The sequence below is a fragment of the Bos mutus genome, chromosome 5, assembly GCF_027580195.1.
Source record: "Bos mutus isolate GX-2022 chromosome 5, NWIPB_WYAK_1.1, whole genome shotgun sequence".
NCBI classification, from domain to species: domain Eukaryota; kingdom Metazoa; phylum Chordata; class Mammalia; order Artiodactyla; family Bovidae; genus Bos; species Bos mutus.
Window position 1 is genome coordinate 115826209 of NC_091621.1, and position 17380 is coordinate 115843588.

At 49.0% G+C, this 17380-nt stretch overlaps 1 protein-coding gene across 2 annotated transcripts in view; it reads right to left on the reverse strand.

Annotated features, from left to right (window-relative positions):
* Positions 1-4861: 4861 nt before the first annotated feature.
* Positions 4862-17380, reverse strand: part of VWF (von Willebrand factor) — a 127690-nt gene continuing 115171 nt past the window's right edge. For both annotated transcript variants that reach the window (XM_070371770.1, XM_070371771.1), the window contains 5 exons: positions 12682-12780; positions 9410-9538; positions 8867-8906; positions 5654-5751; positions 4862-5179 (listed from right to left, as the gene is read on the reverse strand). In XM_070371770.1, the coding sequence (XP_070227871.1) occupies positions 4991-5179; positions 5654-5751; positions 8867-8906; positions 9410-9538; positions 12682-12780 (555 nt within the window). In that variant the 3' untranslated portion in view covers positions 4862-4990. The remainder of the gene's footprint in view (positions 5180-5653; positions 5752-8866; positions 8907-9409; positions 9539-12681; positions 12781-17380) is intronic.

Below are 17380 nucleotides of genomic sequence, written 5' to 3' on the forward strand. Positions count from 1 at the left end.
CTGGCAGGTTATGATCCATAAGGTCTCAAAGAGTCAGACACGACTGAAGCAACTTAGCATACATGCATGCCGTTCTTGATCATTCTCCAGGTGTCCACGTGGCTGGTTCCTTCTTTGAAGGCAATCTTTTTACAAACTCCTCCTCCCCAGCAACCTGATCACAAATATAGATGGATTCTACTTTGTAGCTAGAGGCCAGATTCTCATCTCTAGTGGCCAAGTTTCTGTTCTTTGTGTGCTCTAGGAATGCCAGGCTGCTCTCAGCCAGTTGAAGGGTCCACGAGATGGGTGGATTAACAGGAAATTAGATCCTCATTAGAGAAAATGAAACACAAGCTCCTTGTAGCCCTCAGTGTCTCTGGCCCCCCACCCCAGTCCTGCCCCACAGTGGAAGTGGGCAGAGAAGGGACAGAGAAGCTGGACCAGACAGAGCCTGAGGCTAGTGTTTGGAACCCATCTCCCTGATCACACAGCCTCCTCCATCAGCCAGCAAAGAGGCCCAGGGCCCACCTAGAAGTAACTCAGAGAGCAGTGCAGGTGCCCAGAAAGGACCTGCTTAGGTTCCTGGCTCCCAAAATGATGGCGCCTGGCAGGCCACAGTGAAGGGGCGATTGGGCCCTGGATGCCTGGCAGCTGGGGCAGGTTTCTGATGTCCAATCCCAAGAGCAAAGCCCAGACAAGTTGTCTTATCACCTTCTGGAGGAGCCCCCTCTTGTCCAAGATCCTCCCTCACCTGCCACCTGCCTTTGGGGCTGAGATTTAACCTTGCTCTGCAGAAACTTCTGCCCTAGACCAGCATTCACACGGTCCCGGAGCGTCTCTCCACATGTGCTCACATAGTCCCAGACTCACACCTGCCTTCCAGTCCCCTGTACCCACTGTTCATGCCAGTGAAGTGAGCACCTTCCCCGGCCCCTGCCACTCCACGCCTCTCTCATGAATCACTGGAAACAAGACTCCAGACAGAATCGCCTTCTAGGCAGGGTCAAACCCACCAAACGCACATGTGTATTCAGGATCACCTGAAGATGCAGAAGGGTCATGCCCTGCTCCCCTAAACGCTGCCTCAATTTGCTTTTCCTCTTAAATAAGCTCCCGGAGAAAGACACGCCTGTGCTTCCCACGTAAATGTGTAAATGCCCTTCCTGGGGTGGATAAGGGCTGGGGGAGACTTTCTGAAATTGTGAGGATGCTCCAAGAGGCTAAACCCAAGTTGCAGGGGGTGAGTCTGAACCTCTGTCCTCAGCAGACTGTTTCTGAATTAAACCTCAGCTATTTGCTCATCCATTCAGATGTGCTAAACACCCCCTGACTTGGAACAAGGAGAAGATAAAGAGATTGGAATTGGTAATTCATCAACAAAAAGCTGCTGCACCAATCCCCTAACTCTTGTCCTGCCTCTTTTCTCCTTGATAGGACATGAGTGTCCAGGAAACCGCTCAGGTGTCCCTCGCCTTCCGAGGGTGAGAGCCACCCCAGTGTGAGAAGTTGCTGGTCTGGGTGCCCCAGCATCCAGGGGCACCCGTTGCTCCACAGACAAGCGTGGGACCCCTGAGCTTGGAGTCCCAGGACAGGGCAGTCTTGGGCTGAACAAAGGGCTTTCATGTCAGGGATCATAGACTGAAATCATGTCTGCCTGTCTAGCCAGCAGACAGGGATCTGCTCTGCGAAGCCCCCTCCAGGTTCACCCGGGGTCACCAATCTCAAGGGTAGGAATAGGGATGCCCTCTCCTTCACTCCCAGCTCCCTCTCCGTCCTACAAGATTCTAGATGCTCAAGACCAGGTCCATGCAAGGGAGACTCACCATGCAGCCCCGAGGTGGTGGCCATGGAGCGGGCGCACTGGACCCGAAACCCCGACTGTCCCGCGGCTGCGCTGGCGTCTGCACTGGCTTATTCAGCCGCCGAGCTAATTCCATCTCGGCTCAGCTCCGTCTGGACGTGCCCGCCCCTGCCTGCTGCTGCTGTCTCCTCCCCCATCCCTCGCTGGGCCACCCGGCCTCCTCCGGCTGCTGCGCCCTGGGCGCACCGGCCGCTAGTCGCGCCACGTGAAGGAATAAGCGCGTTCCCGCCAGCGGGTTGAGTCTGGGTCACGCTCGGGTTAATGAAGCTGAGGGGCCAGACCGTAAGACTGCGGCTCTCCCTGCCCTGGGCGCTGCCTCCTAACCTGGTTCGGGTGTGAGCATTCAGCAGGATTATCTCTTGAACCGTCTGCCTGATTAGTTTCCAATCCCGCCCAGAAACCCCGCTTCCCACCGCCCTGTCGCTGATCGCCTGGGTGGGGGTGGGTGCTTCCCCGCACACCTGCCTGCACTCTACCCGCCACCAACTGTCCCCCACCTTTCTGGAGACTAAAAGGAGCAAAAGTGGAGGAATCTCGCCCCAGGGACAGGAAGAGGAGCTGCAAGTGGTAAGGGGAGGGGCAGGTTTTAGAAAAGCTTCCCAGGGAGACTGTGGGACCAGTTGAGAAAACAGATGTTGAAAGCTCGATCCTAGGAAAAAAGAGGAGCTCAATCTCTCTGGAATGGCTTTGGTACCTAGCCATGGGCAAGGGGATGGAAAAGAAGACCTCCAAAGGGCCATCCTGCATGATGAAATCTACAATTCCAAGATGCCCCTAAGGTAAGCGAGTGCATTAATATCAGGGACCCAGACAATGAAAAGGTATTATGTTAACACATATGTCAAGTTGGCTCTGTATGACCACAGACTTTCCCATCTCCCATGCTGATAAGGTGGGCTGGTGGGACTGCTCGCCACTTTATGCACGCATGTTCAGTCACGACGTCATATCTTACTCTTTTGGAATCCCATGGACTATAGTCCATCAGGCTCCTTGGTCCATGGGATTTTTCAGGCAAGAATACTGGAGTGGGTTTCCATTTCCTCCTCCAGGGGATCTTCCTGACCCAGGGATCAAACCTACGTCTCCTTCACTGAAGGCGGATTCTTTATTGCTGAGCTACTGGGGAAGCCCCTCCCTACTTTGTACATTATATCAATTGATGATGAACCTGAGACAGTAAAGGGAGCCGGGAGCTGAGCAGAAGGAAAACCAGAAACAGCATGTGCCCACCCCAGCCCATCCCTGGCGGGCTATGTCCTGGCTGCCAGGAGTAATCAAGGCTGATATGGATACAGACATCCACTCCCTCAGCACCCTTCTCAGAGCCTTCCCCAAAAGAATGAGTTCTAACAACCATTCTATGTTTTACCTCCTGTGTACCCATTTCACAGATGAGGAGACTGCAGTGTAAAGGTCAGGCCCCATATCTCTGAGGGCTGAGCTCACTCCAGAGTCTGTGCTCTAACACTTGGATCCTGACTCCTTTCTCTCCCAGACACGCCCTTCACTCACTTCCAGGAACCCTTCCATATGTGTTTCCAATGCCAAGAGGCCTGGAAACATTTCCACCTTGGTTCATCTCTTCTGTCTCTCCACATACTCCCTGAGACTCTTCCTCAGATTCTCACTTTGGGGTACTGTCCCATCTGGTCTGAGGGTGACAAGACAGAGAGTCCTGGGAGAAGACTCTTGAGAGTCCCTTGGACCACAAGAAGATCAAACCAGTCAATCCTAAAGGAAACCAACCCTGAATATTCTTTGGAAGGACTGATGCTGAAGCTGAAACTTCAATACTTTGGCCACCTGATGTGGAGCCAACTCATTAGAAAAGACCCTGATGCTGGGAAGGATTGAGGGCAGGAGGAGAAGGAGGTAACAGAGGGTGAGATGGTTGGATGGCATCACCAACTCAATGGACATGAGTCTGAGCAAACTCCAGGCAATGGTGAAGGACAGGGAAGCCTGGCGTGCTGCAGTCCACGGGGTCACAAAGAGTCAGACACAACTGAGCAACTGAACAGCAAGAGCTGGGACCAGAGGCAGATCCACCTTGGAACGCGTGTAGAGTGGGAGAGCTCCTGGTTCACATCCCACTACGTTTCTCCTTCAGCATCGTATTTACCCTGCTCCCTGACGTTTTTTTAAAATCAAAACATGCAATTTTTCAAGTTTAGCTTTTTCCTTGGTAGTGAATCGTCCTGTCAGTAAATACGAGGAGAACTCGGGCTATGGGAGCACTGGGAAATTGGCACCCCCTGTTGAAGAAGTAGCCTCCCACTGAGTTTCTTGGAGCCCCATGCCACCAACAGCACCTCAGTCCTGGGGTGGAGCATCAGGCGATCAGTCAGGAGAGAGACAGCTATTAATAATTCTCTGGCCCCGGATCTGCTTTCCCACAGAGACCTTAGAGACTACTCAAAGTTGGAGGTGGGGTGATGATGGATAGAGGGCGACAGCCTTTGAATTATTGAGCAGTTATATAAAACTTCTCTCCATTCCTCCTTCCCTCTACCTGGCTAAAACTCCTCACCAACGCGACTCAACGCAACTCATGCCATTTGCCTCCAACGTTATCTTCCCTGGAGGTTCTTATCCAGCGGAAGCAGAAAGGCCTAAAAACGCAGCCCTCCCCGGTTCCGGTGAGATCAAGGCTGAATCTGTCAGGACTAGATTCATGTGGCTCCGGTGGACCAGCCCGAGGGTTCTTGCCCAGGTGTCCAGGTCCTTGGGTTCTGAACCTGGCCTTGCCACCCAGCGGCTGTGTGACCTTGGGCAAGTCACTCACGCTCTCTGAGCTACCTTCATCCTCGGTGAAGGGGCCGGAGAGGGCAGTGGATGAGATGATGTCTAAATCCTTTCCAGCTTCATTGTCCAGTGGATGCACTGAGTACAGTCTCTCTCGGGGGTGAAAAGGATCTGGTGTGAAAGCCTGGGCTCCCTCTCCACTCCCCAGCCCCCACCTCAGCACCCGGCTCAGAGCAGCCCAGCCATCTCAACCTGGATGAACCACCAGCCTTTGACGAGAGGATAGATTGGCCTTTATTGTGAGCCCGGGAAGGTCCGGGAGTAGAGTGCGCATGCGCGGAGCAGGGATCGCCGAGCCTAGCGGGAGGCAGCGGGTGTCCGTGGCGGGCGGGCAGCGCGTCACGGGCTGCATTTCCTGGAGGAGCACTGGCACTGCAGGGCGTTGAGGACCACATGGTGGATGATGGAGCCGTTGGTGCAGCGCAGGGGCACTGGCATGGGCTCCGTGCGCGTCGGCGAGCAGCAGGAACACTGGTCCTGCACGTCCTCCGTGTCGATGGAGTACAGGGCTTTGCTGGTGCATCTTCCCTACAGCGGGAAAGAGAGAGGCAGCGACGCGGGTGATAGAGAGTCCCAGGGTGGGGAGGGCTCTGGGGCAGCCGGCTTCTTGCACCTGCCCTCCTCCAGGCCTGGCCTCGGCCAGAGGAACCCAGGACAGCCAGGCAGTGTGTCTGAAAGGCCTCCCCTAATTGGAACTCTCACACCCAGCCCTGTAGCTGCAATTTCTATGCATGTTTGATGGAAGGGGAAGGCAGCTCCCGTGTTCCATAAGTAACCCTCCATTCTCCTCAAAGGAAGCTTTGAATCATTGCTGATTTTTTTTAATCTTCTGGGGTCAAAATTTCTCAGTTAACTTCAATAAAACATTTGCTTTCAAAAGGAAAAAAAGTTCCTAGTTTCTTTCACATCTCCTCCCTGTGAACTTCCCAGATCTTTTCACAATGTATCTCAAGAGAGGTGTTCGAATGAAGAGACCCGTCCTCTGAGCAGAGGACCCCTTACCTGGCAGTAGTGAATGTCCACTTCGTCTTCAGATTTGCAGTCTCCCACCTTGATGGACTTCACCCTGGCTGTGATGTCCTTGCACTCAGGCTCCTCACCTACAGGGCAAGTGAGAGATGGGACCTGTTCTCCCGTTCGACACTGTCCACTCCAGTTCCCTTATTCACTAGACATAGGTCAGTTTCACAGTAACCAGGTCACCACAGCCAGCTATAGAGAGGGCAAGTCAGTGATCCTGGTTCCCCTCAGCCTCTCCTGCTAAGTCGCTTCAGTCGTGTCCTACTCTTTACAACCCCACAGACTGCGGCTCACCAGGCTCTTTGTCCATGTGATTTCCCAGGCAAGAATACTAGAGTGGGTTGTCATTCCCTTCTCCAGGGTGTTTTCCTGACCCAGAGATCGAACTTGCATCTCCTGCATTGGCAGGCAGGTTCTTAACCACTAGCACCACCTGAAGCCCAGCTTCTCCTGACCCTTCACAATCAGAGATAAAGATATCACTGGGTTGAACTCACTTAATGGCACAATTCTAACTGCAAGAGGAACCTAGATTCACCATGCTTTGGTGATGTCGATGGATAAGACTTACTTTTATACAATTGTAGACTCTAAAAGCCATAATGATCAGAGCAAGCCTCTTGTGCTTATAATTCTGCATGTGTGCTGAGTTGCTCAGTTGTGTCCAACTCTGTGACCCCATGGACTACAGCCTGCCAGGCTCCTCTGTTCATGGAGTTTTCCAGGCAAGAATAGTGGAGAGGGTTGCCAGTTTCTTCTCCAGAGGATTTTCCCCACCCAGGGATCAAAACTGAATCTCCTCCGTCTCCAGCATTGCAGGCGGATTCCCACCTGGGAAGCCTGCTTATACTATACCCAGAAGTGAACGGGCAATGAGTATCCAATAAATACAATTAATATCTATCCATCCCTGCAAATGTCATTGTCTCCCTAGGGACTGAGAAGATCCTTGCGGCCCCTATGGAATCTTTTGCTTTGAGTATAGCCATCTCCTGGTCGCAGGCATGGGTTTCCTTACCACACAGGGGTTAAAAGCATTCAGCTTTGAATCTCTCCTTGCACCACTGATAATTCTAGGATTCAATGTCAGCTCACCGTTGCCTGTCCAAACACTGGGAGTTTTCCATCCCTGGATGGCTCCAAATCTAATTCAACTTTAAATACATATTAGCCAGACTCCCAATTTCCAAATAATTTCATTTGAAAGCAAAAGCCTGCCAACCACATTAAGAGGGTGAATGAGGAAAACAAATTGAAGCCAACACACAGTTGATTTAAATCCCCGAGCCTGGCTTATTTTCCTTATGGAGGTTCCCGTCTCCTGAAAGCACTGAAGCCTCCGTTTGGCCTCATTGCTGCTGCTACTGCTAAGTTGCTTCAGTCGTGTCCAACTCTGTGCGACCCCATAGACGGCAGCCCACCAGGCTCCCCCGTCCCTGGGATTCTCCAGGCAAGAACACTGGAGTGGGTTGCCATTTCCTTCTCCAATGCATGAAAATGAAAAGTGAGAGTGAAGTTGCTCAGTCGTGTCCAACTCTTAGGGACCCCATGGACTGCAGCCTACCAGGCTCCTCCGTCCGTGGGATTTTCCAGGCGAGAGTACTGGAGTGGGGTGCCAGTGCCTTCTCCGGCCTCATTGCTAGTTTTGCAGATAACAGCCTTGGCCAGATTGCCCCTGCAGCACACCTAGAGAAAAATGCGTCTCTTCCTGGATGGTTTCCTGATCTCAGCCATGCAGACAGGAATCACAGAGAGAGATGCTCTCAGAGTGTGTCCCCTCAGTCTGCAGCTTGGTTACAGCAACTCCAGGGACTGTCAGAGGGAGCCATCAGGAGAAAAACAAATGACTGACCACTGAAGGTATTCATGCTTTCACTCTTTCTTTCTTTTCCCCAGGGGCTTCCCTTGGTGGCTCAGATGGTAAAGAATCCGCCTGCAATGCAGGAGACCAGGTTCGATCCCTGGGTCAGAAAGATCCCCTAGAGAAGGGAATGGCTACCCACTCCAGTATTCTTGCCTAGAGAATTACATGGACAGCGGAGCCTGGTGGGCTATAGTCCATGGGGTTGCAAACAGTCGGACACAACTGAGCAACTCTTTGCTTTCTCTACCTCCAAATAAACATGGGAACACGGACCCAGGAATCCAAAAACAAACAAAAAAAAAGCTAACTAAACTAAAAAACAAAGAATATTAGTCCAGACAAGTAATTCTATACCCAGAGTATACAGCACTAACTTTGGGATTCTGAGAAGTACATGTGCTCATGGAAACAAGAACATGCGGTGAGATGCTTTCTGATGAGCTGACTGGAGCTCTGTCTCCAAAGCTGCTGCGGTAACTACTGGGGGACCAACCCGTGCAACACAGTGCAAGGTCAGGAAAAGCCAAGGACTTCCCTGGTGGCCCAGTGGCAAAGAATCTGCCTGCCAACACAGGGGATACAGGCTCGATCCCTAGTCCAGGAAGATCCCACATGCCTCGGGGCGTCTAAGCCCATGCACCATGACTACGGAGCAAGTGCGCTCGAGAGCCCATGCTCAGCAACAAGAGAAGCCACCACAACCAGGAGCTTGTCCACCACAACTAAAGGTAGCCCCGGCCTCCACAACTAGAGAAAGCCTGGCCACCGCAACGAAGACACAGTGCAGCCGAAAGTAAAATTAATTAATTTTAAAAAAGAACAGGCAAGAGTGAAGGAGAGGAGATTAATAAAACTGGTTAATGAGACCAGCCTTATCAATCCTTAAGAAGACTGTGTTTCTCTGCAGCCCCACAGCCAGCTTCTTGCATCCCCTTCTCTCTGGGATACCCAAAGAATAGAGGTGTATTGAGTGTCTCATCTGTTGAGATCATAAATCAAGGTGCCTCGTCCTCAAGGAGCTTCACTGGCAGAGAGAAGACATTCTCTTGTGATAGGACTGTGACCAACCCAAGACCCGGTGAGGATAAAGGCAAGTAAGAGGCTAGTGATTGCCAGGAGTCTGGAAGAAGGAAGAAGAGACTGGTTTACAGGCATCTGAAAGGGGGCTTGAGTAGGGGGCAGTCCAAGGACATGCGAGGCAGGGTGGCAGTCCCCTGCAGAATGGAATGCAATGACTGCTCTATCTTTCTAGAACAAAGTTCACTTCGAGGAACATCCCCTGGACTTAATCTGATGGGTTTCAAGGGACAGTCTATTGGTAACGTACTTACATGTGTCACAGCACGTGCCAGGAATTTTCTTGATTTTCCCCTAAGAAAACAGCAAAGTCCCAAGTTAGGCACAAATAGTACATAGCGGACACTTTCTGTCATTCCTGCCTCTGGACTCACAGCCCTGAGCCCAAGTCCCCAGAAGTGAATGGACTGTCCCATCACAAAGGTGAGCAGACTGACCACCCCGCCCGGTCAGGCTGAAACAGTCCTGATTATTCTGAATTCTCTTCCAGCTGAGAGTCTCCGGGACTGTCATTCCCAGGGGGGACCATCAATTAGTTTGGCCTCTCACCTCCCCATTCAAGGATCACAGATCCAATCTCCCCCAAGGGGAGGTATTTTCTTAGAGCATCATAGAGAGTTTCATCTCTCTATCAGGCTTTGATTTTGTAATTTTGTTGATTTTTAAACTAGGCTGGGGTTCTCCTTGAACACTGGGAATCATGGCAGAGCTGGACTGCCATTCAAAAGAACCTTCTTTTTTCAGTCATAGATGGAGCCAGTCGAGAGGAAAGCAGGGCCCGGGCTCCGACGGCTCACCCCCTCAGCCAGGCATTTGTGTTCGTTGAAGGGCGGGCAGCTCATGACCCTCTTCTCCCAAATGAACTCTCCTCTCTTGTTGACTTTGCAGAAGTGACTGTCACAGCCATCCTGGAGTGTCTCATCACGCTGAAAGGAAAGAGAGGACGTGCGTTAAATCAATCAATGTAATACACCACATTAACAAATTGAAAAATAAAAACCATATGATTATCTCAATAGATGCAGAGAAAGCCTTTGACAAAATTCAACATCCATTTATGATAAAAACTCTCCAGAAAGCAGGAATAGAAGGAACATACCTCAACATAGTAAAAGCTATATATGAGAAACACACAGCAAACATTATCCTCAATGGTGAAAAATTGAAAGCATTTCCTCTAAAGTCAGGAACAAGACAAGGGTGCCCACTTTCACCATTACTATTCAACATAGTTTTGGAAGTTTTGGCCACAGCAATCAGAGCAGAAAAAGAAATAAAAGGAATCCAAATTGGAAAAGAAGAAGTAAAACTCTCACTATTTGCAGATGACATGATCCTCTACATAGAAAACCCTAAAGAGTCCACCAGAAAATTACTAGAAATAATCAATGACTACAGTAAAGTTGCAGGATATAAAATCAACACACAGAAATCCCTGGCATTCCTATACACTAATAATGAGAAAACAGAAAGAGAAATTAAGGAAAAAATTCCATTCACCATTGCAACGGAAAGAATAAAATACTTAGGAATATATCTACCTAAAGAAACTAAAGACCTATATATAGAAAACTATAAAACACTGGTGAAAGAAATCAAAGAGGACACTAATAGATGGAGAAATATACCATGTTCATGGATTGGAAGAATCAATATAGTGAAAATGAGTATACTACCCAAAGCAATTTATAGATTCAACGCAATCCCTATCAAGCTACCAACAGTATTCTTCACAGAGCTAGAACAAATAATTTCACAATTTGTATGGAAATACAAAAAACCTCGAATAGCCAAAGCGATCTTGAGAAAGAAGAATGGAACTGGAGGAATCAACCTACCTGACTTCAGGCTCTACTACAAAGCCACAGTTATCAAGACAGTATGGTACTGGCACAAAGACAGAAATATTGATCAATGGAATAAAATAGAAAGCCCAGAGATAAATCCCACACATATGGACACCTTATCTTCGACAAAGGAGGCAAGAATATACAATGGATTAAAGACAACCTCTTTAACAAGTGGTGCTGGGAAATCTGGTCAACCACTTGTAAAAGAATGAAACTGGACCACTTTCTAACACCATACACAAAAATAAACTCAAAATGGATTAAAGATCTAAACGTAAGACCAGAAACTATAAAACTCCTAGAGGAGAACATAGGCAAAACACTCTCCGACATACATCACAGCAGGATCCTCTATGACCCACCTCCCAGAATATTGGAAATAAAAGCAAAAATAAACAAATGGGACCTAATTAACCTTAAAAGCTTCTGCACATCAAAGGAAACTATTAGCAAGGTGAAAAGACAGCCTTCAGAATGGGAGAAAATAATAGCAAATGAAGCAACCGACAAACAACTAATCTCAAAAATATACAAGCAACTCCTACAGCTCAACTCCAGAAAAATAAACGACCCAATCAAAAAATGGGCCAAAGAACTAAATAGACATTTCTCCAAAAAGACATACAGATGGCTAACAAACACATGAAAAGATGCTCAACATCACTCATTATCAGAGAAATGCAAATCAAAACCACTATGAGGTACCATTTCACACCAGTCAGAATGGCTGCGATCCAAAAGTCTACAAATAATAAATGCTGGAGAGGGTGTGGAGAAAAGGGAACCCTCTTACACTGTTGGTGGGAATGCAAACTAGTACAGCCACTATGGAGAACAGTGTGGAGATTCCTTAAAAACTGGAAATAGAACTGCCTTATGATCCAGCAATCCCACTGCTGGGCATACACACTGAGGAAACCAGAAGGGAAAGAGACACGTGTACCCCAATGTTCATCGCAGCACTGTTTATAATAGCCAAGACATGGAAGCAACCTAGATGTCCATCAGCAGATGAATGGATAAGAAAGCTGTGGTACATATACACAATGGAGTATTACTCAGCCATTAAAAAGAATACATTTGAATCAGTTCTAATGAGGTGGATGAAACTGGAGCCTATTATACAGAGTGAAGTAAGCCAGAAGGAAAAACATAAATACAGTATACTAACGCATATATATGGAACTTAGAAAGATGGTAACAATAACCCGGTGTACGAGACAGCAAAAGAGACACTGATGTATAGAACAGTCTTATGGACTCTGTGGGAGAGGGAGAGGGTGGGAAGATTTGGGAGAATGGCAATGAAACATGTAAAATATCATGTAGGAAACGAGTTGCCAGTCCAGGTTCGATGCATGATGCTGGATGCTTGGGGCTGGTGCACTGGGACGGCCCAGAGGGATGGTATGGGGAGGGAGGAGGGAGGAGGGTTCGGGATGGGGAACACATGTATACCTGTGGCGGATTCATTTTGATATTTGGCAAAACTAATACAATTATGTAAAGTTTAAAAATAAAATAAAATTGGAAGAATAAAAAAAAGAAAAAGAAAAAAAAGAGAGAGGACGTGCGTTGAGCACATCTGAAGGCAGCTTGGGTTTCACAGCCACTTCAAATAGTGACCTTGACTCCCTGGAGTTGTTGAGACAACGTGGGGGACCATAGAACAAGAATGAGGCAGGTGCAGTCCGGTTTTGCAACCTGTTTACTGGGAACAGGGCTGTATGAAGGCAGGGAATCCCTAAACTCTTCTGACCACATAACAGCGTAAAGAATTAAGACACAGTGGAGGTAAACTGGTCAATCAATAGCTGAACTAGAGCTGAGTGCCTCTGATGGAGAGATGAGTGAACCAGGTGCCTGTCTCACCAGCCCATCCTAACTTTCACAGATCGGCATCTCTGGCACCTGACTGCCTACCCAGTCTCAGAGATAATCGAGGCTGGAGAAAATCTTAGAGGTCAACCAACTCTCAATCATGGGGGCCCACACCAACTATCCCCTTGTCGAGGAAAGTGACAAAATAACTAAATCAAAGAGAAAATCCTGTACCTTCTAAAGGTTATCCATCTTTTCTTTATAAAAAATCAGAAATAGGTATGAAAAGAAGTCAATATTGACCCAAACTTGGCCCCCTCTTTCTTGAAGAAAAGATCCCCAAGAAGGGAAGCAGACGGTGATCTGAGGGGACAGTCTTGACGTCCACTTGCCCCCACCTTCAGCATCAGGATCTGTCCCCCTCGTAGCTGAATGGTGCACGCCGTAGGCAGGCATCTCCCACAGCATTCGCCCTGGAGCTTCTCTTCCATGTAACCCTGGAACCAGGAGAAAATGCAGCCTCTGTGAACCTCCCCTGAAGACCCCGCTCATAAGTAAGCCAAACTGTAAATGATTTCATCATACCCAGCCGCTCCAACCAGAAATCTGGGGGTCATCCTCATCCCTGCTCTCTTTTGCTCATCCCCTGCCTCGCCCCTCACCCACACATCACCAGATCTTGCCAAAAAATGCATCTTAAACTCATCCACTGCTTGTCATTCCAAGGTCCTCTGTCATCACCTAGTCCACGCAATCATCATCCGCCACTGGACTTTGTCACAGCGGAAACTGTCTTCCTGCCTCCATCCCTTACCTTTACGGTAGGGGAAAAGGCTGTAGCTTCCAGACCACAGGATTTCACGGTTTTACAAAAATGCCCCCAAATCTGGGAGACCACACAGGGTAACCAACTTTTTATTTTTGCAAAGAATTTTCAAACATGTTAACCAAATAAGAAGCAAAAAGCGATCATCAGTTGTCTCATCATTGCATTAAAATTAAAGCTCTTTCATCTTTCCCCACCATGCCAAAAGGGGCTCCCCTGGTGGCTCAGACAGCAAAGAATCTGCCTGCCATGCGGGAGAACCACATCCCTGAGTCAGGAAGATCCCTTGGAGAAGGGAATGGCAACCCACTCCAATATTCTTGCCTGGCGCATTCCATGGACAGAGGAGCCTGGCGGGCTACACTCCATGGGGTCGCAAAGAGTCGGACATGACTGAACAACTAACACTTTCACATCATGCCAAAAAAAAAAAAACAGGAAGAACAAAACTCAGCAAAATTTTAAAAGAATACATTTAGCTATATGAAAGCCAATGACGGTGTCATTTTTTTCATTTTGCTACATTTAGTAATGACCACTTAGAGATTCATTCCTTGGGGTCCTGAGGTTTTTCTGCTGTGAATTTCTAGCAGGTCAGTCTGGAGTCCCGGGCAGAAGACCTGGCTGTCTCACAGGGCTCCCATGTTGATTGCACAGAGACTGAAGGCTCCTAACCAGCAGGGAGGTGAGGAGTCTGTGAGTGTGCACTGAACCCATCAGGGAGGCTGTAGAGAAAGCCAGTGAGGACTGAGCTTCCAGCAGAACAGGGCGACTGGATGGGCCCCGGCTACACACACATGCTTGGAAGGACACTGTTGACGTTTGAGGCCATAGGGTGAGCTTTAGCTGTGTTTTCAAAATCACACGATTCCTGAAGGTGTGGACAGTGATGAATGGGAGAGGAAGAGAGATGGGAAAAGCAGCATGAATGCATGCAACTGGTTATTATCAGAACGAGGAAATAAAATGGGGTTGACGTCAGAGAGGATTTCATAGGAGCCTGGATTGGGGCATTTTAGTGAGTGCCAGAAGAGACTAGGAAATACCCTCTACTTGGCCCAAAATCTTTACAGGAGACATGAGGGATGGGGGACAAATGGAGGAGGGGGTTGCAAAGTGAAGAGATGAGGCTGTGGAGGCTCCATCCACACCCCATAGGGGCCAAGCGCATGGTGAAGCCAAGGACAAGGAAAGATGGGGGCATCGTGGGAGGGAAAGGGACAGGAGGAGGTGGAGGATGGGGTGGGAGGTGAGAGAAGAGGGCAGTGATTTCAGAGGAGCAGTAGACGGGGGAAGGAGGGAGGGGAGGGGAGGGAGCAGGCTGACCTCACCCACAGGAGAGAGAAGAGACCCTGAGAGGCGAGAACACCAGTGCACAGGTGACAGGCGTGTCTGAGCGCTGCTGGGCTTCCGGCCAGTGCTGACCGGACACGCACTGCACAGCCAGCAGGTGGCCCAGGAGGTGGGCAGAGCTGACCGGGCTTTCACTGCGGCATCCAATCAGGAAGGGCCAGGCGTCCCACCAACCACAGAACTCACAGGTCAGAGCAGCCAATGAGCCCTGCTCCCCTGTCCAGGGATGCCCCCCAGGCTCTTCTCACAGGTGTCTCCCCGCCCTTTTCACAAACTGTGTCGGCCACTCGAGGACCCCAGTCCTATCTCCCCACTACCCTTACTCTATCTTCCTTTTCTCACCCTCTTTTTAAACTTTTTTCTCTTGTGAATACATTTATTAACATTGGTCCTATGCACGGTTTACAACTGATAATGAATAGTGAATATGGGCTTCCCAGGTGGCGCTAGTTGTAAAGAAAACCTGCCTGCCAATGCGGGAGACATAAGACACACAGGTTCAATCCCTGGGTCGGGAAGATCCCCTGGAGGAGGGCATGGCAACCCACTCCAGTATTCTTGCCTGGAGAATCCCATGGACAGAGGAGCCTGGAGAGTCACAGTCCACAGGGTCGCAAAGAGTCAAACACAACTGAAGCAACTTAGCACATTCACAGTGATAAGAAAATATTTTAAACCTTGCACTTGAAACTATGTGGGTTATTTTCAAGTCTCCTTTGATATTGATTTCTAACATAATTCCACAGTGTTAAGAGAACAGAGTCTGTATGATTTCAATACCTTTAGACCATGAAATTTTTGCACCTTGTTTTATGTCCCTGGATATGTTCCAGTGTCTCCTGGTTTATGGTCTATGGGAACTTGAACAGAATTTTGTATCCTGCTGTTGTGTGAAAACTGTATAAAACTTAATTATGTTGAATTGGTTCATAGCGCTTTTCAGGTCTACTGTATCCTTCTACTTCTCTGTCTATTCATTCTAGTAATTTTTGAGAGTTTGATGTTGAAACTCCAACTAAAAGCCTTAATTTATCTACTTTTAAAAATAATTGCAATATCTAGTAGAACTATTTTTAAAAGCCTTTAAAAAAGAGAAACTACTTTTATTTTTTGAAAAGCCACTGCCCTTACTCCTGCTGATCTGCCAGTCTGTCCCCATTCCCACTCCTGGGTGGGCACTGCTGAAGGTCAATCGAAGGTCATGCTCCTCCGGGAGGCCTTCTCAATGTTCCCGGTCAGGGTCATGTCTCTTCCCCTTGCCTTCCTTTGTCTCTACCAGCAAAACCATCAGCACAGACCATCGGCTGCTGGGCTCCTTGAGGCATAAGCATCGTCTCCCCTGGAGGAGACAGAGGGCCCATGTTTCTGGTGATGCTAACAGTCCCATCTGACATTTGCAGTTCAACCAGGCTGACCTAAACTTGACCCAGCACAGCTCCCCACGTGCAGGAGGCCTCCCGGAGGTCCAGGGAAGGATGCTGAGCGAGAAGGGGCATATGAGGCAGAGCTCAGCAAAGACTGAAAGACACACCGCAGAGCTACTCTCCAGGATCTCAAGGGGGAGGAAGTGAGTTTACTGCCCTGTGTGTGTGTGTGTGTGTGTGTGTGTGTGTGTGTGTGATTTGCTTGGTCGCTCAGTTGTGTCTGACTCTTTGCGACCCTATGGACTGTGGCCTTCCAGGCTCCTCTGTTCATGGAATTCTCCAGACAAGAACACGGGTTGCCATTGCCTTCTCCAGGGGATCTTCCCCATCCAAGGATTAAAACTGCTATCTCCTGCCCTGGGAGGCGGATTCTTTACCATCTGAGCCACCAGAGAAGCCCGCACTGCCCTGGGGAGATGCAATTTTGGAGAAGAGGAGGAGTACACAGACCAAAGTGAGCTGTGGATTTAAAAATATTTAGAAACCTATGTCTAGACTGGATTCTAAAACAAGGTATCTAAAAACAAAAACTGGGTATCTATGGATGCAGAGGTGACTGTGCCATCCTCTGACCACCAGAGGGCACCAGTAAAGAGTGTGCTCATCCCCCTGACCGCTTCCTGCAGGACAGTGGGTGCGAACCTCTCTCTCCTGGCATTGATTGTAATTCCATCGACATTCAGGTGAAGGGGTGCCACAGACTTCAGACAGCATCATTCCTTCCTATATTCAAGCCCAAATGTATCAGGGGAGTTGTCTCACACACACACACACTCACACACACACACACACACTTGCACTGGAAACCCTAAAACAACTGGGATTTTAAATTTTAAAAAAGTAAAAACACGTATTTCGGTCCCTTCTTCCTAACTGAGGCAAGGATGTTCTATTTGAGCCGTCCTATCAGAAACAATGTGTATCCTATTCCCTTCACTCCCTTGGAGCCTCACACAGCGCCCAGGTGCAGAACACACCCTGTCCTCAAGAGTGCTGACCACACGGGCTCCAGCGTTCCTCATCCCTCGCCCCATCGCACCTCCCCTCTGGCCAGTGCATTGCTCCTCTGATGAGAGACTCCTTTCCAGGAACCGTCCAGCCCCTACCCACTGCTCCACCATCTAAAAGGGTGGTTACATTATGTATTCTGTGCATCCAGCTCACAACAAACTCATCTGACCAACTGTATTCTCTAGGACAGCAGGAGCCCCAGATGCAGGGGGCAGCCTGCAGAAGAAGCCAGGGCATCCTCCTCAGCACTGGTGCAGCTCTGTGCGGGGGAGGAGGGGTTTGCTAAGAGCCGTGATTAGACCAGTGAAGTGCATGCTCTCCTCTACTCCACTAGAAATGAGGATTCCACGTCCCTGATCCCACCTGCAGAGGTATTCAAAGCAAATACCATCATCGTGACCTGGCAGAAACGGGGTGAACTATTTTAGACCACCCCAGTGTCCAACAGAGCTTCCCTGGCGGCTCCATGGTACACACTCTGCC